The sequence below is a fragment of the Paroedura picta genome, chromosome 8 (genome assembly GCF_049243985.1).
Source record: "Paroedura picta isolate Pp20150507F chromosome 8, Ppicta_v3.0, whole genome shotgun sequence".
Classification (NCBI taxonomy): Eukaryota; Metazoa; Chordata; class Lepidosauria; order Squamata; family Gekkonidae; genus Paroedura; species Paroedura picta.
In genome coordinates this window covers 4,230,767-4,258,302 of record NC_135376.1, presented here as the reverse complement: position 1 = coordinate 4,258,302, position 27,536 = coordinate 4,230,767, and the positions used below count along the sequence as shown (strand labels likewise).

The following is a 27,536-nucleotide window of genomic DNA, read 5'->3' as shown; positions in this document are numbered from 1 at the left end:
TGTAGGGGTGGCCAACTCGTGGCTCTCCAGATAACCATGGACTACGACTACCACGGGCCCTTGTGCCTTCCCCTGGGCGCATGGGAATTGTAGTCCACAGGTATCTGGAGAGCCCTCCCTGCGTGGAAATGTTTTCATTTCTCACCTCTGTATGTTGCTTTTAATCTTGTTAAAATGCATCCTCCTCCTCCTCCTCCTCATTATTATTATTATTGTTATTATTATTACTGGCAATGCCGCTCATTCCTGTCTCGTGGCTCCCCAGCCACCTAATGACTACAACCCCCATGATCCCCTGGGCTCACGGGAACTGTAGCCCATGGCCGGCCGGGCCTTTCCCGAGAGAGCATGCCGGGACTTGTAGTCCTTCCTGCCCAACAAGTGACGCCCGCCCTGTTCCCTGGGCCCTCCCCCAGGCGCGCGGCCTGACGGGAAGTGTAGTTTCCCGCCCTCCAAGGCGGCGCCCCGCGGCTTTGCAATCGGCCGTTCGCGGGTGGGCTGCCGGGATGCTCCTCGGGGCGCTGCCGGTGCCAGGTGGGACCGGGCTGGGGGCGGTCGTGCAAATTGGGGTGGGGGCGCTGGAGCCTGGTGCAGCCGCCCCCTGCGGGGCTTGCTTGGGTGGGGAGGCTTTGTTGGGGGCGGGCGGGGCTCCGGCCGGCAGTGGGGGCCGACTCAGGGCGGGAGGCCAGCCTCCCGGCGCCACCTGGAGATCTCCCGGGCTTGGGGGAGGATCCCATGCTCAGTAGCAGAAGCTCTGGCTTGCATGCAAAAGGCCCCAGGTTCAGTCCCGGCATCCTGGTGATGGGAAAGACCTGAGCCGGGTGAGCCGCTGCCGGCCTGAGTCGGCGATACTCCCGGGAGGGGCCGTGGCTAAGTGGAAGAGCAGAAGGTCCCCGGTTCAGGCCTTGGGATCTCCTATTAGAAGGACCAAGAAGTGGGGGGGGGGGGGTGTGAAAGACCTCAGCCTGAGACCCCGGATTGCTGCTGCAAGCCTGAGTCGGCGTTGCTGACGGAGGCTCTGACCCAGCCTAGGGCAGCTTCAATTCCAGCTCGTCTGCAGGCTACGGAGGTCTGTTCCCCTGGAGAAATTGGAGGTGTGGAAGGGGGGGACTCTTGGGAGCTGGCAACCAGTAATGTGGAGGGGCCTGGGGAATCTAGTTTCAGCCACGGAGCCCTGTTGGCTGCATGTGCAAAAGCCAGACGAGTCCAAAAGAACCTCAGCCGCCAGTAAGGGTCCTAGGCTATGAACTTGGGTGAGTCACGGTTCAGATAGAATTTCTTAGTCTCACGGGACTCGCAGTTGATCACGCTGGTACGCTCAACAATAGGAGACCTGTGTGTTAGGATTATAGAAGCCTGGGTCCTCCCCAAAATAACTGAAGAAGAAGAAGGAGTCTCCAAGCGGCTTCCAGTCGCCTTCCCTTTCCTCTCCCCACAACAGACACCCTGTGAGGGAGTCGGGGCTGAGAGAGCCCTGAGAGAACTGCTCGGTAAGAACAACTCTTATCAGGTGTCATGGACTGAAGGCCCCCCAGCTGGCTGCCTGTAAAGGATCTGCACTCCTAGCCACTACACCAAGCTGGCTCTCAAACTGGAGCAGAAGAATTCACATGGCGCATGCAGCGGTGTGGAGATTATGTAACAGGAGCCTATTTACAGTAATGTCGGCCGCAAGGCCCAGTTTATCCAAGTCAGGCGGTGAACCATTTTGTACAGCCCAATTCTGTGGAGCTCCATCAGCCCATTGTAGTAGTAGCAGCATCAGGGACCGTTCCAAGGCTCGATGAAGTTGTTTTGTATCTGTTGAAGGCCGCTTTGACACCCAAAAGTTTATCCCCTCGAATGTTCTGTGGGTTCTTTTAAGGTGCTACAAAACTTTGTTGTGCTGCAATACGACCAAACACAACCCTTCCCTTGCATCAGGGCCTTTTGTGAGGCGAGTGGAATGTGGCTCCAGGTGAGTAGCCATGTCGGTCTGCTGTGGAAGGGCGAGGATTGAGCTCAGCCACCCCTTAGAGCAGGGGTAGTCAAACTGTGGCCCTCCAGATGTCCATGGACTACAATTCCCAGGAGCCCCTGCCAGTGAAAGCTGGCAGGGGCTCCTGGGAATTGTAGTCCATGGACATTGGAGGGCCACAGTTTGACTACCCCTGCCTTAGAGAATCAAGGCTCCCTTCATCATAGAATCATAGAGTTGGAAGGGACCTCCTGGGTCATCTAGTCCAACCCCCTGCACTAAGCAGGACACTCACAACCCTATCGCTCTTCCACTGTCACCTGCCACCCCAAATTGGGGTTAGCTGGAGGCAGAATTTAATTTGTTTTGTTTTTTTTAAAGAGAAGTCCAGAATATGTGCATCATTGTCTCGTGTGGCTGATTTTTCTCTGTCCTTGTTCATTTTCCTGAATTCCATTTTTGTTTAATGTCCAGGGCTTACTTATGGATTATCTGGGAGCTAGCCATGGAGTCTGAAGCAGGATCCAGATAAAGGGTGGGGCGCCACAGGCCAACATGATAAGCCCTTTCACCTTTGATACTCTCCTGGAGGAAGAACAGCGTGTGTTCTTCAACCTTCCTCATCACAGAAGTTGGACATCTCAGGATCCTGGTCGATGACAGATGCAGGCTATCTGCTCTCCACCTGTTGAGAGATTTCAGGTAACACTTGTGCCCAAAGGTCCTACCCTTGATGTTCCAACTGGACCAGGCTAGATCTAACCAAGGGTCCAACTCAGTCCATTCCAGCTTCAAGAGGAGGTCAAAGGTCCTTGGTTGGCTAATAGATACAAGGTAGAGATGGAACGCTCTACCTGGGCCAGTGGCACCTTGTCTTCTTGGTGCTTGGGGCAACCGTGGGAGGGCTTCTGGAGTTCTGGCCCCACTGGTGGATCTCCTGATGGCCCCTGTCCTCAGACTCTTGCTTTGGACAGCCCCCTTTAGCTGTCTTGGCTAATTGTGACCCTGTTCTGTGCATCCGTTAAATGCTGTCCTAAATTCATCAGGGCCCGTGGCTGTATTGCTTCTTGTGGCAGCGAATTCCCCAAGCCAATTTATTGTGAATTGTCCTTGCCAGCCTGCCACTGCTCCATTTATTCCTTTCCTCGCTTTTTTGTATTTTCCCCTGGGCTACTACTGGTATGTTCTTAGGACCATCCTGATTCCCCCCCCCCCCTAATTTCATTTTGCAGGTTTAAATCCAAGTTCTCCTGGCTTTGAGGTCACCGCACGGATCTGGGCTTCCTGCAGAAGATGCCAGGAGACAGGGGGCTCTCGGATCTCGGGGGAGACCTTTACAGGGACCTCTCTTTCCCAGCCAAGGACGAGTCGCTCTTCTTTAACTACTCAACTCCTCTGGCCCATTTCAGAGGGGAGGTTTGTTGGCTGAGACCTCAGGTTAGTGCTTTACCTGTGCGGCATTTTGCCGGTCTTGTAACCCTTTGCCTGGTACTTTCATTTGATCAAGCCATCTTCATCCCGGAGTATTGTTCTGGAGCATTCATCGATGCTGTAAACCTCCCTGAGCTATAAAGGAGGGTGGTATAAAAATGCAGTAATCTGTACCATAAATAAAACAGGAAAGGGGTGGTGGGAGGATTTGGGACTCACCGGCTATCTGATTGGCCAGCCGGCCCAACAGTGCTTCCCCCCAGCCCCAAGAAGGCCCGTCGTGACCTCTCCAGGCCTTGGCGGGCCTAACCAGGGTGGGGGTGGGGGTGGGGGAGAAGGACAGCTCCCGTATTTTAATTACAACTGACTTTTTTGCCAGTAAATGAATAAAATAACTACAATTTTTCTATCCCACCCTTCCCATGAGGCTCAGGGCGGGTGCCCTCAATTCCTAAGATACAGTCGTCTTAAAATCACATTTTGCATAAGACAATTCAGAATCGAACCCAATCGCCAACTAGTTAAATGCTAAATACTGAGGAGGGTGTTGCATTTGGGGGCAGATATATCCCCCCTTGCTGTTCGGATTGATGGCTTCAAGGGAGGCCGGGCAATTAGACATTGTAGAAGTTATATTCCCGACCTCGACCATAGGCCTGTGCTTGTCCTACATTCTTTTTTTAAAAATTATTTTACTAGTAGAAAGGCCCGTTTTAAAAATGGGCTTGGAGCCAGGCCCTGGCCCTCGGTGAGAGGGCCCTTCCCCCTGAGGGCCAATCCGAGGGCCCACACGTCGTCAGAAGTAGATTGTTGGGTGGTTTTTTTCCCTACCGTATTTTCCGTCTTAACCTTTCTTCCTCTCTCCCTCCCCCCAACCAGGAGATCTGTTCGAATCCTCGGCTCTTTTCAGACAATCAGTATGAGTGGCAAGTGAAGCAAGGGATGCTGGGAGACTGCTGGTTTCTGTGTGCTTGTGCCGCTCTGCAGAAGAGTAAATACCTCTTGTCCAAGGTACTGGGGGTGAGGAGGCCCTGCTTCTGCTCACGAACAAATGCACTCTTCTCGGCCGGATTGGGTCTGCGCGTCACTTTAGATCAGGGGTAGTCAAACTGCGGCCCTCCAGATGTCCATGGACTACAATTCCCAGAAGCCCCTGCCAGCATTCACTGGCAGGGGCTTCTGGGAATTGTGGTCCATGGACATCTGGAGGGCCGCAGTTTGACTACCCCTGCTTTAGATGGTTTGGGATTGTGTGGCCTCCAGGTGGCCTGATTATAGTCCTGGGACTCTTGCGCAGAATGATTTGTGTTCTGTAACTCATAATTCTAAAAGTTTTGGGCTGGATGAACCTTGAGAGCCAGCTTGGTGGAGTGGTTAGGAGTGCGGACTTCTAATCTGGCGAGCCAGGTTTGATTCTCTGCTCCTCCTTTACCTGCAGCCAGCTGGGTGACCTTGGGCTAGTCACAGCACTGATAAAGCTGCTCTGACCGAGCTGGAATATCAGGGCTCTCTCAGCCTCACCCACCTCACAGGGTGTCTGTTGTGGGGAGAGGAAAGGGAAGGCGAATGGAAGCCGCTTTGAGACTCCTTCGGGTAGAGAAAAGCGGCATATAAGAGCCAACTCTTCTTCTTCAGTAATATCAGGGTTCTCTCAGCCCCACCTCCCTCACAGGGTGTCTGTTGTGGGGAGAGGAAAGGGAAGGCGACTATAAGCCGCTTTGAGACTCCTTCGGGTAGAGAAAAGCGGCATATAAGAACCAACTCTTCTTCTTCTTCAGTAATATCAGGGCTCTCTCAGCCTCCCCTCCCTCACTGGGTGTCTGTTGTGGGGAGAGGAAAGGGAAGGCAAATGTAAGCCGCTTTGAGACTCCTTCGGGTAGAGAAAAACGGCATATAAGAACCAACTCTTCTTCATGAAAGGGTGGCATTCAAATTTGAATATCAATAATTTTTCAAACTTGTTTAGCTGGGCGAACATGACGAGGGAAGTATAACAGCACCGTCTAAAGCACGTTTTCTTAACCAGGTTTTCGTGAGACCCTGCAGTTTCTTGGCAGTCCTGGGCGGGTTTCCTGAATGGGTGGGAGTGAATTAATTTTTAATGTATTTTTAAAATGTGTTAAACCAAGAGCTCCGTGCCTGTTTTCTTCTCCCAAATTCCTGCTGACTCGCTCCTGTTCTGTCTTCTCAGGTGATCCCTCCGGGCCAGCCCAGTTGGGGAGACGAGAAATATCGGGGCTGCTTCACCTGTCGGATTTGGCAGTTTGGCCACTGGGTGGAAGTCACCATCGACGACCGCCTGCCGTGCCTGGGGGGCAAGCTCTGCTTCTCCCAATGCCAGACGGAGGACGTCTTCTGGCTCCCCCTGCTGGAAAAAGCCTACGCCAAGTAGGTGAACAGCATGCCCACCCGGGTTGCCAACTCCAAGCGGGAGAGTTCCGGCCCCATTGCAGGAATAATACATAGAACGTAGAAGCAGCCTGACCTCCCTGAGGGTTTGCCCGAGTTATCGTTCTATTTGAAGCCAGGGTTAGATTATTGTTGATATGTTATTTATGTCTTGAAGGTGAGAACCAAAACCCCCCTTTGTTATTTCACCATTAATTCTTAGGAAGGCCTCATCTTCTGTGCCCTGTGGTTGGGCCTCCAGAGGAATGAGTTGGCCACGATGTGAGATAGGATGCTGGACTAGGTAGACCTTCACTGGTCTGATCCAGCAAGGCTCTACTTATGTTCTTATGAAGGGAAGGCCTCATCACCTATTCCCTGTTGTTGGCCACTAGAGGAACTGGTTGGCCACTGTGTAAGGCAGGATGCTGGACTGGATGGGCCACTGGTCCGACCCAGCAGAGCTCTTATGACACTTGTACAATTCTATTCCTCCTGGAAAGTGCATTTGCTCTGGCTGTAGCTTCAAATTGGTTATTTTTTCCCTTCTTCATTAAACCATCAAAGCCAGGGGTAGTCAAACTGCGGCCCTCCAGATGTCCATGGACTACAATTCCCAGAAGCCCCTGCCAGCATTCGCTGGCAGGGGCTCCTGGGAATTGTAGTCCATGGACATCTGGAGGGCCGCAGTTTGACTACCCCTGATCAAAGCAGTAGAGTATTCTTCCCCCCTCCCCAATATGACAGCTCCCATCTTCCTTTCGAGAAACAGGGTTTGAAGTTGCCTTTGGGGGCCCCTGAACCTCCCCTCTCTCCGTTTCTAGGGTGCATGGATCGTACGAACAGCTGTGGGCCGGCCAGGTCGCCGACGCTCTGGTTGATTTGACGGGAGGCCTGGCGGAACGGTGGGGCCTCAAAGACCCGGGGCAGACCACGGAAAGGGAGCGGGTGGGCAAAGTCCTGGAGAAAGCCGTCTTCCGAAGGCTGATGAACCTGAAAGAAAAGTGCGTTATGAGCTGCTCGGTCTTCAGTTCCCGGCAAGGTAAGGGAAGGAGTCCTCCAAGCCAGGTTGCTCCAAGTGTCCAAGAGAACGAGAGGTAGGAATACACCGTGTAGAAGAGATTATACGGTGTCAGGTACAATAAAGTACCTGACAAATAATTGTTGACTAAGTATTTTTCTTTTTTATATATTGATAATCTTTTAAGGACCAACCAAAACGGTTTCTAGATGTACTCCGTTTTCACAATTTTTCTTCAGTGGTTGATTCCTTATACTCTTATCAAGCAATTTTTTTATATGTAGATGTTTTTTGACTGACATTCCCCACAATACTTTACAGAGCCGGTGGTCTATCTATATATAAAAAAATTGTTTGATAAGAGTATAAGGAATCAACCACTGAAGAAAAATTGTGAAAACGGAGTACATCTAGAAACCGTTTTGGTTGGTCCTTAAAAGATTATCAATATATAAAATTTATTGTACCAATTGCCTTGGAAAGGTTCTGCTTTTCTCTGTTTATGTTCTTGAACCTTTCTTCCCTTTTTTCGTATTGTAAGTATTTTTCTTTGTCAAGGAAGCATTTATTTTTCAAGCCCCAAGAGTAGCAAATATGGCTTTCTTCCATATGTGTCAGGCCAAACTACTAGCTCCCTACCTTGTCCCGGAACACCTGGCCACAATGATCCATGCGGCAGTCTTCTCTAGACTAGATTACTGAACTCACTGTATGTGGACCTCCCCTTGACCGTAATCCAGAAATTACACCTGGTTTAAAATGCTGCCACTTGGGTCCTCGAACACCGTAGAGGGCCCACCTCAAACCTGTACTGTGAAAGCTGGACTGGCTTCCAGTTGAGTTCTGGGTTCGCGTCAAGGTTCTGGTTCTAACTTTTAAGGCCATATGCAATCTGGGCCTGGCATATTTGCCTGTCTAAATATGTCCCCTGGAGAGGTCACTTCGCTCAGCTACAACAAACCAGCTACAACAAAGTCCGACTGGCCAGGGCCAGAGCTTTCTCTTCTCTGGCCCTTGTCTGATGGCTCCCAGTTTGGGGAGCCAACATTCAGCTCCCCAAATCGGGGAAATGGAGCTGTTTCCCCAATTTGAATGTTGTCTGTGTTTTAAACACAACAACCTCTAGTCTGTTTCCAAGAGACTTTGTGTTCTGTTTGAATTTTTTGGGTCGCATGCTATCATGATCTCAAAACTGAAGAAGTTTCACAACGAAACTAGACATGACCTGGGAGTTTAGACTTGTTTTGATGATACTAAAGACTCCAAAGACAAGAACTTTTTTTTCGTGTTTAAGGTTAACCTCTAGCAGGAATGTAGGAATTCTTCCGTTAATGACAAGATTTATTGACCCACATGGGATTTTTCCCTGCTTGTGTTTTAAACAAAGCTTTTCTTCTCCCTCTCTCTTGGCAGGTTCGAGCGAACTGGGGGAGTTCCATGCCTTCATCGTCGTCGACATGCAAGATCTCTCCAAAGTGTCCAGGAAGGACGTTATCCTGCTGCGGATACGGAACCCTTGGGGGCGACGCTGCTGGAAGGGGCCCTGGAGGGAAGGGTGAGTGGCAGGCAGCTTCGTAAGGATGGGGACGCTCCACTGTAGACGAGGATCCCCACCTGACCATGCCTGTTGGCAGAGTTTAAATTTGTACAGAGGAGCTGAGCATCGGGTGCCTTAAAACAGGGGTAGTCAACCTGTGGTCCTCCAGATGTTCATGGACTACAATTCCCACGTGGGAATTATAGTCCATGAACATCTGGAGGACCACAGGTTGACTACCCCTGCCTTAAAAGAATAAAAGATGCATTAAGAAGAGAAACAACTTTGTGTAGAAAGAGAGAAGAGAGAGACCTTATTAACTATTCTGCTGTTCATTCTGCCTGTTGTGGAGGCAAGCAGAGAGGAAGCTTGCTGGAAGGAGCAGGAAGTTTCCTGTTGGGCCAATCAGGACACTGGAAAGGATTATTTGAACAACATCAGGAAGTTCCTGGTCTATGCTAAACACACTTCTCCTCCGATGCTGTAGCAACACTTGATTTCCTTGGTGGCCTCCCATCCACGGGCTTACCAGGGCTGACCCTGCTTAGCTAGAGCCACCCAGGGCACAAAAGGGGGCTGGGTATTATTTAGAACCATAGAATAATAGAGTTGGAAGTACACAGTACTCCAAGTGAGGCTGAAGCAGAGCAAAGCGGTACCAAAATCCCATTTGCCTTTTTAGCCACCGAATCGCACTGTTGACTCATGTTCAATGTATGGTCTACTAAAACTCCTAGATCCTTTTCGCACATGCTACTGCCAAGACAAGTCTCCCCCATCCTATATTGGTGTGTTTGATTTTTCTTACCTAAATTGTAGAAATTTACATTTGTCCCTATTTAACTTCATTCTGTTCAGTTTAGGCCACTTCTCAAGCCTATCAAGATCATCCTGTATTCTGATTCTGTCTCCTGTTGCATTTGCTATGCCTCCCAGTTTAGTATCATCTGCAAATTTAATAGTAAGGGTAAAGGTATCCCCTGTGCAAGCACCGGGTCATGTCTGGCCCTTGGGGTGACGCCCTCTAGCGTTTTCATGGCAGACTCAATACGGGGTGGTTTGCCAGGGCCTTCCCCAGTCATTACCATGCAAATTTAATAACCCTCCTCTAATCCTTCATGCGTATCATTTATAAATATGCTGAACAACACAGCCCCCAGGACCGATCCCTGGGGCACGCATTTCAAAGAGCAATTCCTCTTTTTTAGTCTCACCCGAGAGAATGTGTCTTTGAAGAGCATTAAAAGCCCAGGAGATGTGCTGTTTTCTTCAGGGCTCTTGTTTGTTCATGTGGTCAAGAGACTCTCTCAGCACGGGCCTCCACAAAGCTCTTCCCATCTAAGCTTACTGATTTCAAGAATGCTTTCGTTGGCCAACAACCCTAACCTCGTTCGTTGATTTCTTCCTTCCCCCTTTTGTCTTGGTCTTCAGAGGTCCCGGGTGGAGCCAGCTGGACCCTGTAGTAGCCGCAGAGCTCCTGTCCCAAATCCAGGAAGGAGAATTCTGGGTGGAGGAAGAGGAGTTTTTTGCTGAATTTGATGAGATCATAACAGGGTACCCGATTACTGAGGAAGGACAGCTGCAGAGCCTTTATACAGGTCTGTATGGGGCCTTTGCCCGCAGTAGATGGATTTGGTTTTTGGTTCCGCCCTTCTCCCAGGGGACTAGGGTGGCGTTAGGGTTGCCAGCCAAAGTGGAAGTACACATGGGAGGATGTATGCAAAAAAAGGAAAAAGGAACATCTGGGCTATATAAATATTAGAGATTACAGAAGGACTTGTGTATTCCTCCTAAGCACGCAAAAAAGTTCTTGTCTGCAGAATCTTTAATATCATCAAAACGCCCAAAGCCTAGTTTCGTTGTTAGACTTCCTCAGCTGTTTTCTAATAATTGCACACAACCAAGAAATTCAAGTAGAGCTCAAGGATTATCTGGAGCATTGAGAAACCCCTGAAACATTCTTCAGGCTTTGAGATACCCTAGAAGCAATGGCAGCAGGCCACTCCTTATGACCTCGCACCCTGACATTTTTTGGCTCCACCTACTTTGGCAGCCATTTTGCAGCCACATCAGCCATACACTGTCAGAGTTCTAAAGGTGCCCTCAGGCTCTCGTGGCCTTCCTCTGGGCATTGAGCAAAAGTCTCCAAGGGAGCAGAATGAGGGGGGTAGCTCTGTATTTCCTGCATTATATATATCCAGCATTTTCACATTACTGAATTCATGAGTTTTGCCATGTTGTTGCAGTTTTTGTTGCGTTTTATTGTCTGTTTTAATAGTTTTTTTTATTGGGGGTTTTATTGGACACATTTGTAACCCGCCACGAGCTAATTTTGAGAGTGGCAGGAAATAATTTGTTATTAGTAGTATTATTAGTATTATTAGTATTATTCTTTTGGACCAGATGAGCCTTGGGATCCCTTCCAGCAGTAGATTTCTGCAGCAGCCCTTCTCAACCTTTTTATGGCCCCCGGCCTTTTGGGAGCCCTTCTCCGGTTCTAGGGCCCCCTGAGATAGGCTGGCCTCTTGCACACTGAGTTAGGCCAAAGCTAAGATTTCTAAAGACCACGACAATTATGCATGCTTATTTTTTTTTCCTTGAATGCATTCATTCAAGCACCTGCAAAGCAATGGATTACATGATTTCACTCATTCATTCATTCATACTTGGATTTATATCCCGCCTCTCCTGACTTTTGTCGCCTTTAGGCGAATAACATAAACAAATATCCCATAAAAACCCCACTAAAGCAGTAAACAATACATATAGTAACCCACAAGATGGTAGGAACAATCCGACCCAATTCAATTCTACTAAGTCCAGCCAAACAAAATTAGCACTAGTCATTATTATATTCCAGGGATGCTCAGCTAGGGGGGGACCCCTGATCAAAACTCCGGTCAACCCCCCCTCCCCCAACCTCTACCAAATGCCTGGCGGAAGAGTTCTGTCTTGTAGGCCCTGCGGAAAGCTGATAACTCCATCAGGGCCCTTGTTGCACCAGGCTGGTCAAGCCTTTCTAGCAATTAATGACATAATACGTGATAAATAGGATGTTTCATCGGTTCAGTTCCTGGGGCCTTCCATAAACCCTTTGGGCTCCTCTTTTTACATTTCTCAGTCTATGGCTCACATCACATATGCCAGCCCCCCACCCCACCCCAGGGGACCATAAAGGTAAAGGTAGAGCAGGGGGTTGGACTAGATGGCCTGTATGGCCCCTTCCAACTCTATGATTCTATGAATCTATTCCCTGTGCAAGCACCGGGTCATGTCTGACCCTTGGGGTGACGCCCTCCAGCGTTTTCATGGCAGACTCAATACGGGGTGGTTTGCCAGTGCCTTCCCCAGTCATTACCGTTTACCCCCCAGCAGTAAGCTGGGTCCTCATTTTACCGACCTCGGAAGGAGGGAAGGCTGAGTCGACCTTGAGCCGGCTGCTGGGATCGAACTCCCAGCCTCATGGTCAGAGCTTCAGACAGCATGTCGGCTGCCTTACCACCCTGCGCCACAAGAGGCTTAATAGCCCCCTTTGAGAATGCCGGGTCTACAGTCCGTTCCCACGGTGAACTCATGCGCTTGGTAGCCTCCAGGCAGGCTCTCCCTCGCCAGAGGAAATGACATCACGGGTGCCCTTCCCTCCCTCCCCTCTCAACAGACAGAGTTCTGAGCCACACGCAGAAGCTGTACGGCTCCTGGGTGAGGGGGCACTCCGCCGGCGGTTGCCGTAACAACAGCACCTTCCCTACGAACCCCAAGTTCTGGCTGAGAGTGTGCGAGCCGAGCGAGGTCTGCATCGCCCTCCTGCAGAAGCATCGCAAGTACAGGACGGACTGGGCCGGCCGCGTCCGGAACTGGCCCCGCTTGGTGGAAGAGGATCCGTCTTTGGCCGACGGGATCCGAGGAAAGAATTATCATGCCGTGGGGCTACACATCTGGAAGGTAAGCGGGTCCTTTCCTTCTCTTTGGCGGCGTTTTGTTGTTATTTTTTTATGTTGTTCGGTTTTTATGTTGTTCGGTCTTGCCATGATCATAGTAGGTAAGTTAAAACCAGATAATACGTAACTTAGGGACTGGCTTTCCAAGTATGCCCCCAGAAGGACATCTTCGAATGCCAAGATGTTGGTGTTTCCCGGCCCGAAAGTGGTGTGTCTGGCCTCAACCAGAGCCAGGGCCTTTTTGGCGTTGGCTCCAGCCTGGTGGAATCAGTTGCCCGCTGAGATCTGGGCCCTGGCGGAACTACTCAAGTTCCGCAGGGCCTGCAAAACAGCGCTCTTCCGCCAGGCTTATGGTTGAGGCCTGAACAACTAAATAAAATTATATGGGCCTCCCCTTTCCAGGACAAAATCGCACCACTGTACACCTGGAGAAGTAGTAGGAAAATGGAGTGTTATTGTTTATTTATTATCGTATTTATTGTATTTTAAACTGTTGTAAACCACCCCAAGCCTGTTTGCAGAAAGGGTCGGTCTATACATTTTATAAATAAATAATAAAAGAGATTAGGATACATAACTCCGCACCATACTGTCGTCAAGTGCACCCCAAACATCTGGTTAACTTCCAAAGGCCAGGCTGAACAGTTTGGCCTTGCAAGCCCTGCAGTAACTCACCAAGTCTTGTAGGGTGTGGGCGTCATCAGAGAGGGCATTCCACAAGGCAGGGGCCAACACGGAGAAAGCCCTTCCCCTGGGAATAGCTAACCGAGCCATCCAGGGCTGAGCACCTGGAAAAAGCCCCAAGAGAATGACACAAGGGGGCTTGGGGTGTTGTAAGAGGAGAGGCAGCCCTGTAAGCATGTGGGTTCCATATCTTAAAGGGCTTAAAGAGTTAATACCTGGATTAGGATCCAGAACCTAACTGGTAGCTGGTGCTTTTGCCGCAAATTTGGGGTGAAATGATCTGGCCCTGACATCCTGGTCAGCAGACCTCCAGTTACATTCTGAGCCAATTAAAATTTCCGAAGTGTTTTCAAGGTTTCTATTCAGGTTCCTAGCTCCCCAAGAGCCAGTTTGGTGTAGTGGTTAGGAGTGCGGAGTTCTAATCTGGCATGCCAGGTTCAATTCTGCACATGAACAATCCACATGAAGCCAGCTGGGTAATAAAGCTGTACTGACCGAGCAGTGATATCAGGGCTCTCTCAGCCTCACCCACCCCACAGGGGGTCTGTTGTGGGGAGAGGAAGGGGAAGGCAACTGTAAGCCGCTTTGAGCCTCCTTCGGGTAGGGAAAAGCGGGATATAAGACCCAACTCTTCTTCTTCTTCTACTGAAGAGGTGAATTTTGAAATGTGAAAATGTTGGAATCTCTGGGCTTTTCAAGACGTTTCTCACTTGTGTGTTCCTATTGTTTTTGTATACTTTTTTGGCATGCATTTTTAATGTGAATCGTTGAAGGCTTTCAATGCTGGAGTCAATAGGTTGTTGCGGGTTGAGGGTTTTCTGGGCTGTGTGGCTGTGGTCCGGTGATTTCAGTCTCTGACGTTTCGCCATTGACTGTGGCTAGCATCTTTGGACGTAAGACCTGACAAGAATTTTTAAAAATGGGACTCTAAAAACACCTCACTATGGTTCATTGGATAAGATAGGCGAGACCTTGGCTAATGGACTTTCTAATGAACTCCAATACGAAGGGAAAACAGTTCCTAATGGACTTGCTAATGAACTCATTTCTGACAAAGGAAAAACAATTCCTAGGTTCAGTCCATCCCCTGGGAAACTCCCAGATAAGACAAGACTGTGAGGCATTGCATCCCCCCCAATTTAAACAAAAGGCCCAGCAACAGGTCAGATTGCACACTTTGGCATGGAAAGATTCCCATTTTACCATGTTCCATGTCTGAAGGTACCAGTCACAGTTATTGGTGAAACGTCACCGACCACAGAACGCAGAAAACCCACCAAAACTACATGTTTTTCTCCTTGTAGTGGTCGATTTGATATTATATTGCTTTATGTCTGGCGTAAAAACCTAAGCACAACGTGGTATAATATTGATTCCACCACTAGAGGGAGCAAAAGGCATGTGATACAGATCCCCCCCCCAAAAAAGGTACAAGAACACACAAGTGTGGAAAAGCACAATATACTCAGTCCTTATCCTAAATATCCTTCATCAGTATTGTGTGTTTGTTTATTTATATTTTTATTTCCTGCCACTCCTCAGACCGGCTCATGGTGGGTTACAATCGTCTACAATTTAAAACCCCAGTAAAACCCCATTAAAATTAAAACAGGACATAAAATTACAGCAAATAGATAAGAGAACATGGTGGTAAAAATTCCCCCGCTCCACATCCTCCAATAGGGGAGCCATATGACCCTGGCATACCGCTGCTCACCACCAGGGGGGGTAATCAGATCTTCCACTCAGCCTCGGTCTTCAGCCGTAGACCTGGCGGAAGCGCTCCTTCTTGCAGGCCCTGCGGAATTCAAAAAACTTATTCTCAGATGTCGAAAGGTACAGAATTGTTTGTACAAAAGATCTCCTGTTTGTTCACATGCTTGAAGATCGGACTCCCTTCTTTTTCTCCCCCCTGTGGTCCTCCAGGTGTCCATGGACTACAATTCCCATGAGCCCCTGTTTCCCATTCCAACCTCCGGCCTGGCTGACTTGTTCCCTTCCCTCCAGGTTGAGAAGAAGAGGTTCAGCCTCCCAAAGACCCTCTCCGCTCCCCCGATCTCGGGCACCGTTTGCCACTCCTACAACCGCGAAGTCCATCTGCATTGCGACCTCTCCCCGGGCTACTACCTGGTAATTCCCAGCACTTTTCTGAACGACGCCGAGGGAAACTTCCTGCTTCGGGTCTTCTCCAGCGGGAGAATCTCCCTCAGGTGCATCCAAAGGGGGGGGAAAGAGGGGTGGGTGGAGAATCCACGGGGAGCAACCATTAAGTGTTCTGTTGAATCTCCCCTCCCTTGGCTTCAATAATGGAGTGGTCCGAAGGGACGGGCGGAGCTAAGCTGTTGGGAATAACACCCTGGCATGTCAGTGCACGGCGGGAGGCTCTCCAGGGTCTCAGGTTCTCTCTTCTTGGCTCTCCAGGGTCTCAGGTTCTGGTCTTCCCCATTGTCTTCTGCCTGGTCCTTCTAACTGGAGATGCCGGGGATTGAACCTGGGACCTCCTGCATGCCGAGCAGAGGCTCTGCCACTGAGCCATAGCTCCTCTCCTTGGCTTCCCAGGGTCTCAGGCCAATGTCTTTCCTATCACCGCCTGCCTGGTCCTTTGAACTGGAGATGTCAGGGATCGAACTGGGGACCTTTTGCATGCCAATTAGAGTCTCTTCCACTGAGCCCACTCTCTTGGAAAAAATCTTCCCATGTCCAGCTTACTCCCTGAGCCTGCCTCTGGTATCTGTAAGACAACATAGACCGTAGGAGTGTTCAAACTGCTTTGCAGGCCCTAATTGTGCCCTAATTCTTACACCTGCCCAGTGAAGCCAGATGTTTCTGACAAAAGGCGCTTTAACTCTCGAACTCTCGTCAACCAAAATCTCGTCAGTCTCTAAGGCCCTGCTGGACTAGAATCTCGCTCAGGAGTGGCTCAACTGTGGCTCTCCAGATGTCCATGGACTACAATTCCCATGAGCCCTGGCAAGCATGGTATTGGCAGGGGCTTGTGGGAATTGTAGTCCATGGACATCTGGAGAGCCACAGTTGGGCCACCCCTGCTCTGTGCATGACGTGGGTGGCTTTCATAGAAACAAAGAGTTGGTAGGGACCTCCTGGGTCATCTAGTCCAACCCCCTGCACGTTTTGAGCAACGTGCTTCCTAGAAGGGAGGAACTTGCCTCCCGTTTTGCCCCCTTCCCCTTGTGCCTGATCCATGTGCCTTTCCTTCCCACAGCGAGATAAAACTGCTGCCCCTGGAAAACACCGCGTGTGAAGAGATCCCGGGGGGCGAATGGGAGACGGCTCAGATGGAGGGCCGTTGGAGAAAAGGGCAGGACGCCGGCGGCAGCAGGAATTTCCCTTCCTTCCACACCAATCCCTGCTTTCCCCTGTCCATCGCTGGCCTGGGGCAAAGCAGCGTGAAGGTCTCTCTCCGCCAGCACTGCCCAGATAACAAGTGCCGCCCGATTGGGTTTCACATCTTCCAGGTAGGATTTGAACACAGCGCTGCGTTGCATTCAGCTCTCCCAGGCTTGTGGAGTTTGTACCCAATGAGATGAGATGTTAGAACCACCATTCCTGACCTTTTGGAGCCCGTGGGCACCTTTTAAATTCAGATACAGTGTGGTGGTGGTGGTGGTGGTGGTGGTGGTGGGGGCACAGCTACAAAATGGCTGCCGCAGCAGGCAGAGCCAACCGCAAAATGGCTGCCGCGAGTCTGCTGAGAGAAGGTGGAATGAATGAATGAATGAATGAATGAATGAATGAATGAATGAATGAATGAATGAATGAATGAATGCCATTTTGGCCAGAGTTTGACTTCAGGCACACAGTGAAGAGCCTTGTGAGGGGGGAGGGAAGAAGCAGTCACAAAATGGCAGCCACAAAAAACGCCTGCTGAAGTCGGAGCCTTTAATCCCACAGTGAAGATACTCGTGGCGTGGTGGCATCTTCGGCCAAAGCAACATCTAAAAAAAAAATCTCCAGTGGCAATCAGACTCCTTGCTGGGCAGATCCCCCTCCGCTTCCTGAAAAACACCTGGGGGGGGGGGGCACCAGGAAAGGTGTCAGGGGGCACCGTGATGTCCAGGCTTCCTCAAACAGAGTTCGTGACACCTGGGTTTTTTTCACGGCCAAAGAAGGGTTTCCTCAATGAATGGGAGTTAATTCATTTTTATATATAATTTAAATACATTAAACGTTTATCGGACTACAATTCCCACGAGCTCTTGGCCAGTCCCATGCTTGCCAGGGTTCATGGGAATTGTAGTCCACGGACATCTGGAGAGCCCCAGTTTGGCCGCCCAAGAACGCTCACGTCGCCCCTCCCGTCCCCTCCTCCCATGGCCATTGGTGGGTGATTTCCGCCTCCTCCTCACCTCAGCCAGAGGCCGGGTGGAACCATTCTGTCTTGCAGGCCCTGCGTTACTATTTAAGGTCCCCCCAGGGCTCTGAGCTCCTTTGGCCGAGTTCCACCAGCCTAAGTTGATTTTCTTGGGACTGGGGATCCTAAGCAGATTTTGTTCGCTAGAACGCAATGTCCTTTGTGTGGAGGGGGATAGTGGAAGAGACGGCCTTCCCTCGAAGCAGACCGTTCCCAATAAGCTGCAAGGAAGCCTCCTCAGCGACCGTCCCTCCTTTCAGGTCCCCAGCGACAACAACCACGTGAAAATGCCTCTCTCGTCCTGCCTGCACTCGGAGCCAGTGGCAAGCTGCGTACCTCATTCCTACTCTCAGGAGGTCAGCCAGATGTGCCGACTTGCTCCGGGAAACTACGCCATTGTCCCTTCGACGTACCTGCCAGATACGGAAGGCAGCTTCACCTTGATCGTCGCAACGCAGATAGACAGGTAAGCGTGAGCGTCTGCCTTTGGGAGAGACGCGTGACTTGGAGAATGTGGAACTGAGCACCGCTCTCCGTTTGAAGGCCCGGGGTCCAGTCCGGCATGGTGGAACAGAAGAAGAGCCCTGCTGGATCATCCGGTCTGAAGACAGAGAATGAAGGGACGATGGTGGATGTAATAAAACGCACTTCAAAAGTCCATAAAGTCTTTTTGTGTAATTAACGCTGCAGGGCGTCCTCAGAACGAGGTCCGGGTTTTCACACTTGTTTTCAGAAACGGTATCTTTTCATCGGTGACGAAGGTCCTTGACTGTTTTTCTTATATAGGAGCTTCAAAAATCCTTCAGTGAGTATGGTCCAAATAACCATGGGGCCAGCTGCTCAATAGCTCTGCACGCTCCGAAATGAGTGTAACACTGGAGTCTCTGTTGTAATGTAGAGCAGGGGTAGTCAACCTGTGGTCCTCCAGATGTCCATGGACTACAATTCCCATGAGCCCCTGCCAGCGGTTGCTGGCAGGGGCTCGTGGGAATTGTAGTCCATGGACATCTGGAGGACCGCAGGTTGACTACTTCTGATGTAGAGCATTCGTTCTGATGAAGCCCTGCAGTATTCGTCCCATAAAAAGGGTTTATGGACTTCTGAAATTTGTTTTCCTACGCAGCCATCAGTATTGCTTCGTTCTTTGCCTTTGGCCTGGTGGAATCAACTTGTTTTCAGTTTGGAACATCTGGTCTAGCATCCTGTGTCACACAGAGGCCAACCAGTTCCTCCGGAGGGCCAACAACAGGGCAGAGAGGCCGAGGCCTTCATAAGAACATCAGAAGAGCCCTGCTGGGTCAGACCAGTGAAGGTCCATCCAGTCCAGCCTCCTGCCTAACACAGGGGCCAGCCAGTTCCTCTGCAGGGCCAGCAACAGAGAGGCTGAAGCTTCCATAAGATGATAAGAAGCAGCCTGTTGGATCAGCTCAGCAGACCATCTAGCCCAGCATCCTGCCTTACATTTGTGGCACACGTCCTGTCCCTCCCCCCCTCCCGGAATGTGCAATCCCCATCCCCTAAGCCAGCTATGAGGGACTTGTCATACCAAAAACTGGGGCCTTCTTTGTGCCAAGCCAACGCTCTGACAGGGAACCGGCCTCTCTCCCCTGACCCATCGTTCAAGATCCGGAGAGAGCAAAAGCTCTTTTTGGATTTGTGGAACCTGGCATGGCGATCCTTTATCGGTTAGTAGTGTGTGTTTCTGCCCAAGTTTATAGTCGTCTGTGTTACAGGACAAAAACAAGCCCCCCCCCCCCCAATGCCCTGGAACTGATTTCTGGGCCTAGGAATACCCCATCTCAAGTCCCTAGCAATGCACTCTGCAGGTATTCGTGTTCTTGTGAAATGCGACTGTAGTTTTAGCGATGCGTTAAAACTAGAGCTGGTTAGCATGTCGTGCTGCGGGATGCCTGGTGCTTGCTTCGCTGAATCGACTGTCTTAAATTTGTTCTGGCTCTTAGTCAGACACGCTAAATAAACGTCAGCGAGTTTGGTAACCCCAGCGGCTTGTGTTTGCTTTCGCCCAGGAAAAGCATTCGGATCCAGGAGACTTTGGGGCAAAGGCTGCAAGAGGTGAGTGACCTGTTAAGTCAATAATTCAGTGGCCAGTGTGGGAAGAAATGAACATAGAATCCTCAGTTGGAGGGCTCCGAAGAGGACATCTAGTCCACCCTGCGGCTCAGTGTAGGATCAGCCTAAAGCATCCAGGATAAGTATCTGTCCAGCCCTTACTTAAAGACTGTTCCTTAGACAGTTTATTGCATTGCTGAACTACTTTGACGGGAGATATTTCTTTTCCTGATATCTAGCCGATATCATTCTATATTTAGTTTAAACCCATTACTGTGGGTCCTCTCCTCTGCTGCTGACAGGAACCTTTCCCTGCCCTCCTCCAAGGGACAACCTTTCAGATCCTTCAAGAGAGCCATCTTGTCCCCTCTCAGCCTCCTCTTCTCCAGGCTGAACATTTCCAAGTCCCTCAGCCTTTCCTCACAGGGCTGGGTCCCCAATCTGGAGTCGCTTGGCATTTGAGTCTCTTAGACCAGTGGTCCCCAATCTTTTTATCACCGGGGACCACTCAACGCTTGACAATTTTACTGAGGCCCGGTGGGGGGGCGGGGAGTAGTTTACTCCTCTACTCTCAACCACTGCCCTAACGCGCTCTGATCGCTATGGTAATGTTTAAACATCCCTTCAAAATAAGATACAGACACGCCACAACAGTGAACATAAGGAACATTTTATTTTCATGGACATTTTAACTCAGGACAATGACAAATCAATGGGAACCCTGAGCTTGTTTCTCTGCAACGAGATAGTCCCATCTGGGAGTGATGGGAGACAAGGACACCCAAAGTGTGTTGTAAAGGGCCGGGGGGGGGGGGCGTGTCCTTCGCGGCCCACCTCCAGTTAGTCGAAGGACCACATGTGGTCTGCGGCCCACAGGTTGGGGATCGCTATCTTAGACCTCAGGCTTAAGAGTGAGTTACACAGGAATGGGTGCCATCAAATTAATTGGGATCTTCTGTACGCTGAGGGATGGCGCTGGGTCTAAAAATGAGCGAAGAGTCCTCATGATGCTGCCCACACAATCCACATGCAGGAAATACATTATATTGTTCAAATGTGGGTGCTTAACCAACGGCTGTGCCCAGTGTACCTGAGAAGACCCATCTCTCTGCCTGTATCCCCCAAAAGAGCTTGTAGTGAAATAGTAGCGTAAAGTCTCGTTCCTGAAACTTTGGTTCAGGCTTCGGCCCTGCAAAATCTCTAGTGGGCCTCTTGAGAAAGTCTGTCATAGAATCACAGAATCATAGAGTTGGAAGGGGCCATACAGGCCATCTAGTCCAACCCCCTGCTCTACGCAGGATCAGCCCAAAGCATCCTAAAGCATCCAAGAAAAGTGTGTCTCCAACCTCTGCTTGAAGACTGCCAGTTTGCTCTCATAGTGTAGGAACGTAGTGCCAATTAGTTGCACCTGTGCCCTTGAGCAGCTTCACACTATCCGCACCTACTGATAAGACAATTGGCTTCAGTTGTTCCCAATTAACTTGCTGTGAGAAATGGGCCTTGAGTGAGATGGGTCGACATTACGCCATCTGATTCAGGATTGGCTCATCTAACTTGACATTAGTAACCCTATTGGTTAATTAATAAATTGTTAATGTGGATATGATTGGCTTTTGTGCCCAAGACCCCACGTGGGAATCAGCCATAAAGGTTTCCTATTGTGACATCCTATTGTTCAGATTTTGGGGAAACCTTTGTCTGTGCCTTGTGAACCTGCAACTTTGAAATTCTGTCTTGTCATCCTGCCATTCTGGTGAGTATCATGTGTTAGCCAGGTATACTGTAACATTTTTGTTTTCTCACTGCCAGTATATAATTATATGTGTGCACCTTAATAAATATCAACTTATTTTTTAGAACTTTGTCTTTTGATTCTGAGGCAGGCTAAGACGAAGCCCAGCCTGCCTAACTTGTGCTATACTACCAACTAAGCCTTTTGCTTGTGAGACTTGTCCTTGGACAGGGTCAAGCTCCCTGGTAATTCCCTGACAGGCTTCAAGACTGCCTCTGGGTCTTGGATGCTTAGGGATCCGTTCAGAGGTGGGGGCAGACTACCAACCAAGGAGGATAGACTATCTGCCTTCTTGGGTTTTGTAACTGTTCTGTCTGTTCTCTAAAGTCTGCGGACTTGGCTTTGGGGAGCTGGGGTGTGACCATAGAGCTGTTCCTGTTAAATTATTGTGGATCTAATTAGTTGATCTTATGTTCATTTGAACCACTGCTGGATTATTGTTGATGTTATTTTAGACTGTGTTCCATGTAACGCCCCCACAATGTTGTATGTAAACCGCCCTGAGTCATATGAAAGGGCGGTATAAAAATCAAATAAATAAATAGATGGACCCCTGGTCTGAGCCAACAAGGCTCCTGTCATGTTCTTTTTGAAGGCCTCAGCCTCTCTGCCCTGTTGCTTACCCTCCAGAGGAACTGGCTGGCCCCTGTGTGAGACAGGAGGCCGGACTGGATGGACCCCTGGTCTGACCCAGCAGGGCTCCCCTGATGTCCTTAGGAAGGCCTCGGCCTCCCGGCCCTGTGGCTGACCCTCCAGAGGAACTGGCTGGCCCCTGTGTGAGACAGGAGGCTGGACTGGATGGACCCCTGGTCTGACCCAGCAGAGCTCCCCTGATGTCCTTAGGAAGGCCTCGGCCTCCCGGCCCTGTGGCTGACCCTCCAGAGGAACTGGCTGGCCCCTGTGTGAGACAGGAGGCTGGACTGGATGGACCCCTGGTCTGACCCAGCAGAGCTCCCCTGATGTCCTTAGGAAGGCCTCGGCCTCCCGGCCCTGTGGCTGACCCTCCAGAGGAACTGGCTGGCCCCTGTGTGAGACAGGAGGCTGGACTGGATGGACCCCTGGTCTGACCCAGCAGAGCTCCCCTGATGTCCTTAGGAAGGCCTCGGCCTCCCGGCCCTGTTGCTGACCCTCCAGAGGAACTGGCTGGCCTCTGTGTGAGACAGGAGGCTGGACTGGAGGGACCCCTGGTCTGACCCAGCAGGGCTCTTCTGATGTCCTTAGGAAGGCCTCGGCCTCCCTGCCCTGTTGCTGACCCTCCAGAGGAACTGATTGGCCCCTGTGTGAGACAGGAGGCTGGACTGGATGGACCCCTGGTCTGACCCAGCAGAGCTCCCCTGATGTCCTTAGGAAGGCCTCGGCCTCCCGGCCCTGTGGCTGACCCTCCAGAGGAACTGGCTGGCCCCTGTGTGAGACAGGAGGCTGGACTGGATGGACCCCTGGTCTGACCCAGCAGAGCTCCCCTGATGTCCTTAGGAAGGCCTCGGCCTCCCGGCCCTGTTGCTGACCCTCCAGAGGAACTGGCTGGCCTCTGTGTGAGACAGGAGGCTGGACTGGAGGGACCCCTGGTCTGACCCAGCAGGGCTCTTCTGATGTCCTTAGGAAGGCCTCGGCCTCCCTGCCCTGTTGCTGGCCCTCCAGAGGAACTGATTGGCCACTGTGTGAGACAGGAGGCTGGAGTAGATGGACCCTTGGTCTGACCCAGCAGGGCTCTTTTTATGTTCTTACCATCCTTTATTATCGATTCGGCTTACAATACCTCCCCTCTCTCCACTAACAGGCTCAGGGTGGCTTACAGTGGTAAAGTAAAACAATTCATAAAACAATTAAAACATCATAAAAACTAAAAACTGACAAACCCTTCAGTCTGGTCTGTGGCAGATAGTTGCCAGTGGAAATGTGGGGCACCTGAGAGAACTTCCCAATTCAGGCTGTGGTGGGGTTCTTCTGCAGAGGGGAGGGAAGGTCCCCTGCCCAGTCCGAAGAGAGGGAATCACGGGGAAGGGTTTTCTCACACTCCTGCAGGAGAAAGTCCTTGAGCAGGAAGAGCGTTGGCACTCAGCAAGAATGCCCCCTTTCTAAGAACCAGAAAGAGTTCAGGGGAACTCTGGAGGAGATAAACATCTAAGAAAGGCGACGTCGTTAATAGTTACAAATATACCTACGAAAGTCACCGTAACCCCAACATTTGGACCTACAAACTTCTGAGAAATCAGTGTTTTCAAACGTTAACCTCTCTTTCAAATGTTCCGTGTTACACTTTGGGTCCAGGCAGGCTGGAGGCTGTGTTGTGGCTCGTTTCTGGTTTACAAGGCTATCTTTGTTGTTGTTACTGTAAAAAAACAACAACTCCGCTCGACTCCTGAAAACAAAGTTCACATTTTGCAAACAGAGGAGTCGTCGGAGAGCGCCGAATTTACTTTGCTGTTTGTCTCGCCCCAAGTTGGGCAACTGAGGGAGAGGACGGGCCAGTTCATTTGGTCTGCTCCTCAAAGAGCCGGCCGCTTTGGAAATTTCTCCCGCGGTCGTGCTGACCTGCCTGGCAGTGTGTTGTCATCGAAAGCTCCCATGTGTGCCGCACATGACTTGGACGCTGGAGGCCGAAAAGATGCTTTTACCTATGCGCAACCTGCACAACAACCATGACTGTTTTTACCTCATAAATTTCGTCTTTTGCTGCAGTGTCTCATTCACAGGTTGTTATTAAATACAGAGGATAAGATCATGTTATCGGCTGCAAGGTTTTTGTGGGTATTAATTTAAATACATATGCAAAAAAGACTACAAACAAGATGTTCTGCTCCTTTATTGATAAATCCTGCCAGGCACGGCTCTCTTTTGTATATTCTTGCTTGGGGCCAGTTGGCCATTAAAGCAATATCGTGAAAATATTTAAGAAGTAGAAAAAAGAGCTGTTTTTTTGTTACCCCCACTTCTTCCTACCCCAAGGAGTCTCAAAGTGGCTTACAATCGCCTTTCCTTCCTCTCCCCAAAACAGACACGTGTGAGGTTGATGGGGCCGAGAGAGCTCTGAGAGAACTGTGACTGGCCCAAGGTCACTCAGCTGGCTGCATGTAGAAGAGCAGGTTCTCCAGATTAGAGATGGCAGGGACTTATGGAAATTGTAGTCCACAGACGTCCGGAGAGCTACAGTTTGGCCACGCCAGAATTAGAGGCTTTTTAAGCCTACGGATTGTTAGTTTTTGTCTTGCCAAGCTTCCAGAGAGCCCAGAGGTTGACTTGCATTGTTCTTCGCTCCCTCAATTTGCCCTCACAGCAACCCTGCGAAGGAGGCTAGTCTGAGTGCTTGGCAGCACCTCTTGTGGTATCTGTTCTCACCTCTGGGGAAAGGCTGAGGGACTTGGCTGAGCTTGGAGGATGAGACGGGACAGGGCTGGCCTCTTGAAGTATCTGAAATGCCACTTGGAGGAGACCAGGGAGTGGTTTCTGTTGACAGCAGGGGACCCGCAGTAACGGCTTTAAACTGTGCATAGAACGATACTGGCTACATATTGTCAAAAAATTCCCACTGTCCAAGTAGTTCAGCAGTGGGATGGGCTGCCTCAGGAGGTGGGGAGCTCCTTCTCCTGGATGCTTGAGGCTGATCCTGCCCTGAGCAGGGGGTGGACTAGATGGCCTTCATGGACCCTACCCACTCTAGGATTCTAGGAGTCTAGTTCAGCAGTGGAAGGGGCTGCCTCAGTAGGTGGGGAGCTCCTTCTCCTGGATGCTTGAGGCTGATCCTGCCCTGAGCAGGGGGTGGGACTAGATGGCCTCGATGGCCCCTTCCCACTCTAGGATTCTAGGAGTCTAGTTCAGCAGTGGAAGGGGCTGCCTAAGGAGGTGGGGAGCTCCCCCTCACTGGCCGTCTTCAAGCAATGGTTGGACAGATCCTTCTCCTGGATGCTTGAGGCTGATCCTGCACTGAGCAGGGGGTGGGACTAGAGAGTCCGTATAAATTCCTTCCAACTCTGAGATTCTATGAGCCATCCTGTTGATTTCCCTAGAGGTTGTTTGGAATGGGGTGGCTAGATAAATGGATTCTGCTAACCTGGTAACCGGAGACTAACAAAAAAACCTATTTGGGTTTTTGTAATGGCATGGGTGGCCTTTATCTCTTTCTCTCTCGCTTTTTGCAGGTCTCCTTCAAAACAGTGATGAAAATGTAATTTTGGATCGGCACATCGGCATCGACAGAAATGGCCACAGGCCTCAGGAACGGCAGAGCCATTTTGATTTTGAACGGCAATAATTCGTGAATAGGTCTGAAGATTCCTGGGCATGTCAGCATCCCAGCCGTCCTATTTCATCTCTTTCTCCCTGCCTCTAATACCAGGGGTAGTCAAACTGCGGCCCTCCAGATGTCCATGAACTACAATTCCCAGGAGCCCCTGCCAGCATTCGCTGGCAGGGGTTCCTGGGAATTGTAGTTCATGGACATCTGGAGGGCCACAGTTTGACTACCCCTGCTCTAATAAAACGAACCCCCTGCGCACATCACACCTTGGTGTTGCACCACTCCTGCATGGACTTCACCCCCCCTCAAACCTCTTTGCGGCGTTGTACAGACTTCGTTCGGCCTATTTCGGTCTCCCTTCCGTTTGAACCTTACGCCCCTGATCTCGGTGGAAAGACGCGTTGTGTGTGTGTGTTGTGTTCGGGTCAGTTTTTAATTCAGTGGCTTAACACTTTGGCCCGTGTGATTGTGTAAGTGTGCACGTAGACGTAGCGAAAACAAATGCTCTCGGCCAAACCAAGAAGTGGACAAAAGAAGTGTTGAAGGACGGTAGCTTTCCAAAAAGGCCTGCTGCAGCAGACAGGTGGGCTGCTTCTCAATTCCTACCTGTCCGCGCAAAGGTCTATTCGGCTGGGCCCGAAAGCCCGTGACACAGCAGACAGAACGTAGCTCACCGGCCATGCCACGTGGCTCTTCAAATTCTCACCGAGAAGATGTCAGGAACAGACAAGCATAACCTTGGGGTCAATTGGGGGGGGGTACCAGTCGGGGCTTGTGGACCCCATTCAGCTAAGCTGGTCCCAAATGGGAGCAGGTCTGTTGGAGTCCATGCGTCAAACCTGCCCGGGAGCAGTTTCCTTGTGCACCCTATATCTTGTCCACCTTGGCCCCCAGTCTCTTCTACTCCCTGGCAGAAAAAGATGACAAGCTAGAATTCTACCAGATGTATCTGGTCAAGAAGTCACCTCCAAGTCCCTCTCATCCGATTGATGTTTCCAGTAGAGCAGGGGGTAGTCAACCTGTGGTCCTCCAGAAGTTCATGGACTATAATTCCCATAAGCCCCTGCCAGCATTTGCTGGCAGGGGCTTATGGGAATTGCAGTCCATGAACATCTGGAGGACCACAGGTTGACTACCCCTGCAGTAGAGCATCCCCGGAAAACCCGTATGTATCACCCTCCCTGAGTCCCCTGCATCCTTCTCTCCTTCCTATACTGGACTTCCTTGAAATATTTGCCCCTCCCTTCTCTGTTGACCTGTCACCCTTCTCTCCCGCTACAATTTCTCCTTGTGGCCTCCTCCATCTCCTGAGCTTTCCTTCGCGCAAGAAGCAACACGGTTGCCGGGCTCTTACAGGGTAGGGACAGAGATGCCGTCCTAGGTGGCCACCTCTAGGTGGTCCCTCTTGGCACAATTTCTCTTACGGCACAAAGGGGTCTTGTCGTCGTGGGATATTTATTTATTTAAAGTCCGGAATGTATCTGTAGGGAAAAGAATTTCCACGGCACGCTTGTTGCCGCGCGGGAGAAATTTTCGTTTTCGGCCAGTTTCCCCCCTCGCCTTTCCTTTGTAAAGCGTTTCTTAAGTGAGATTTTCAAAGACTGTATTTTTTTTAATAACCCGAGTGGTGGTTGAAATGTCTTTTGGAGAATAAAATGCGAAATGGCAATTTTATTCGCGGTGGCGTGACTTTAGGCCTCGGTTTTTCAAACCCAAAATGGACCCTTCTTCCCCTTTTTGGAACCCGCTACACTTTGTCTCGTTCAACATTCTAGGAGCCCCGGAACTGGGCCGGAAATGACACCAGTTGGCCATGCCTTCCTGCCACACCCGAGGAGGACTGAGGGGGTAGAAAGGAGGCAGATTGAGGCAGGAGTTCAGATTGAGGCAGGAATTCGGTGTCCAGGCTCCGCCCCCTGAACCACACAGGAGTGAAAGGATGTGGTGCTAACGGGGTTTAACGGCGTAAGGTTTCCGGCGTCAAAAGCTGCCTTTGTCAAGTGCAAGTAGGAGCCCAGATCCCTGAGGCCTTATATCCCAGTCAGAAGGTGGGGATAGTGTGGCAGAGAAGGAATTCAGGATGCAGAGGTCTGATGCAAGATGTTTAATGCA

At 50.5% G+C, this 27,536-nt stretch overlaps 1 protein-coding gene across 1 annotated transcript; it reads left to right on the top strand.

The window, feature by feature from the left end:
* The first annotated feature begins 410 nt into the window (after positions 1 to 410).
* CAPN10 (calpain 10) lies at positions 411 to 27,098 on the top strand. Its single transcript, XM_077348118.1, has 14 exons — positions 411 to 534; positions 2,432 to 2,659; positions 3,190 to 3,394; positions 4,268 to 4,399; positions 5,580 to 5,776; positions 6,601 to 6,818; positions 8,211 to 8,352; positions 9,766 to 9,932; positions 11,993 to 12,276; positions 14,964 to 15,166; positions 16,180 to 16,432; positions 17,589 to 17,794; positions 19,356 to 19,401; positions 25,327 to 27,098. Exons 3-14 carry the CDS (start codon positions 3,251 to 3,253, stop codon positions 25,354 to 25,356), a joined length of 2,022 nt encoding a protein of 673 aa, XP_077204233.1. The 5' UTR covers positions 411 to 534; positions 2,432 to 2,659; positions 3,190 to 3,250; the 3' UTR covers positions 25,357 to 27,098.
* Positions 27,099 to 27,536: the final 438 nt, after the last annotated feature.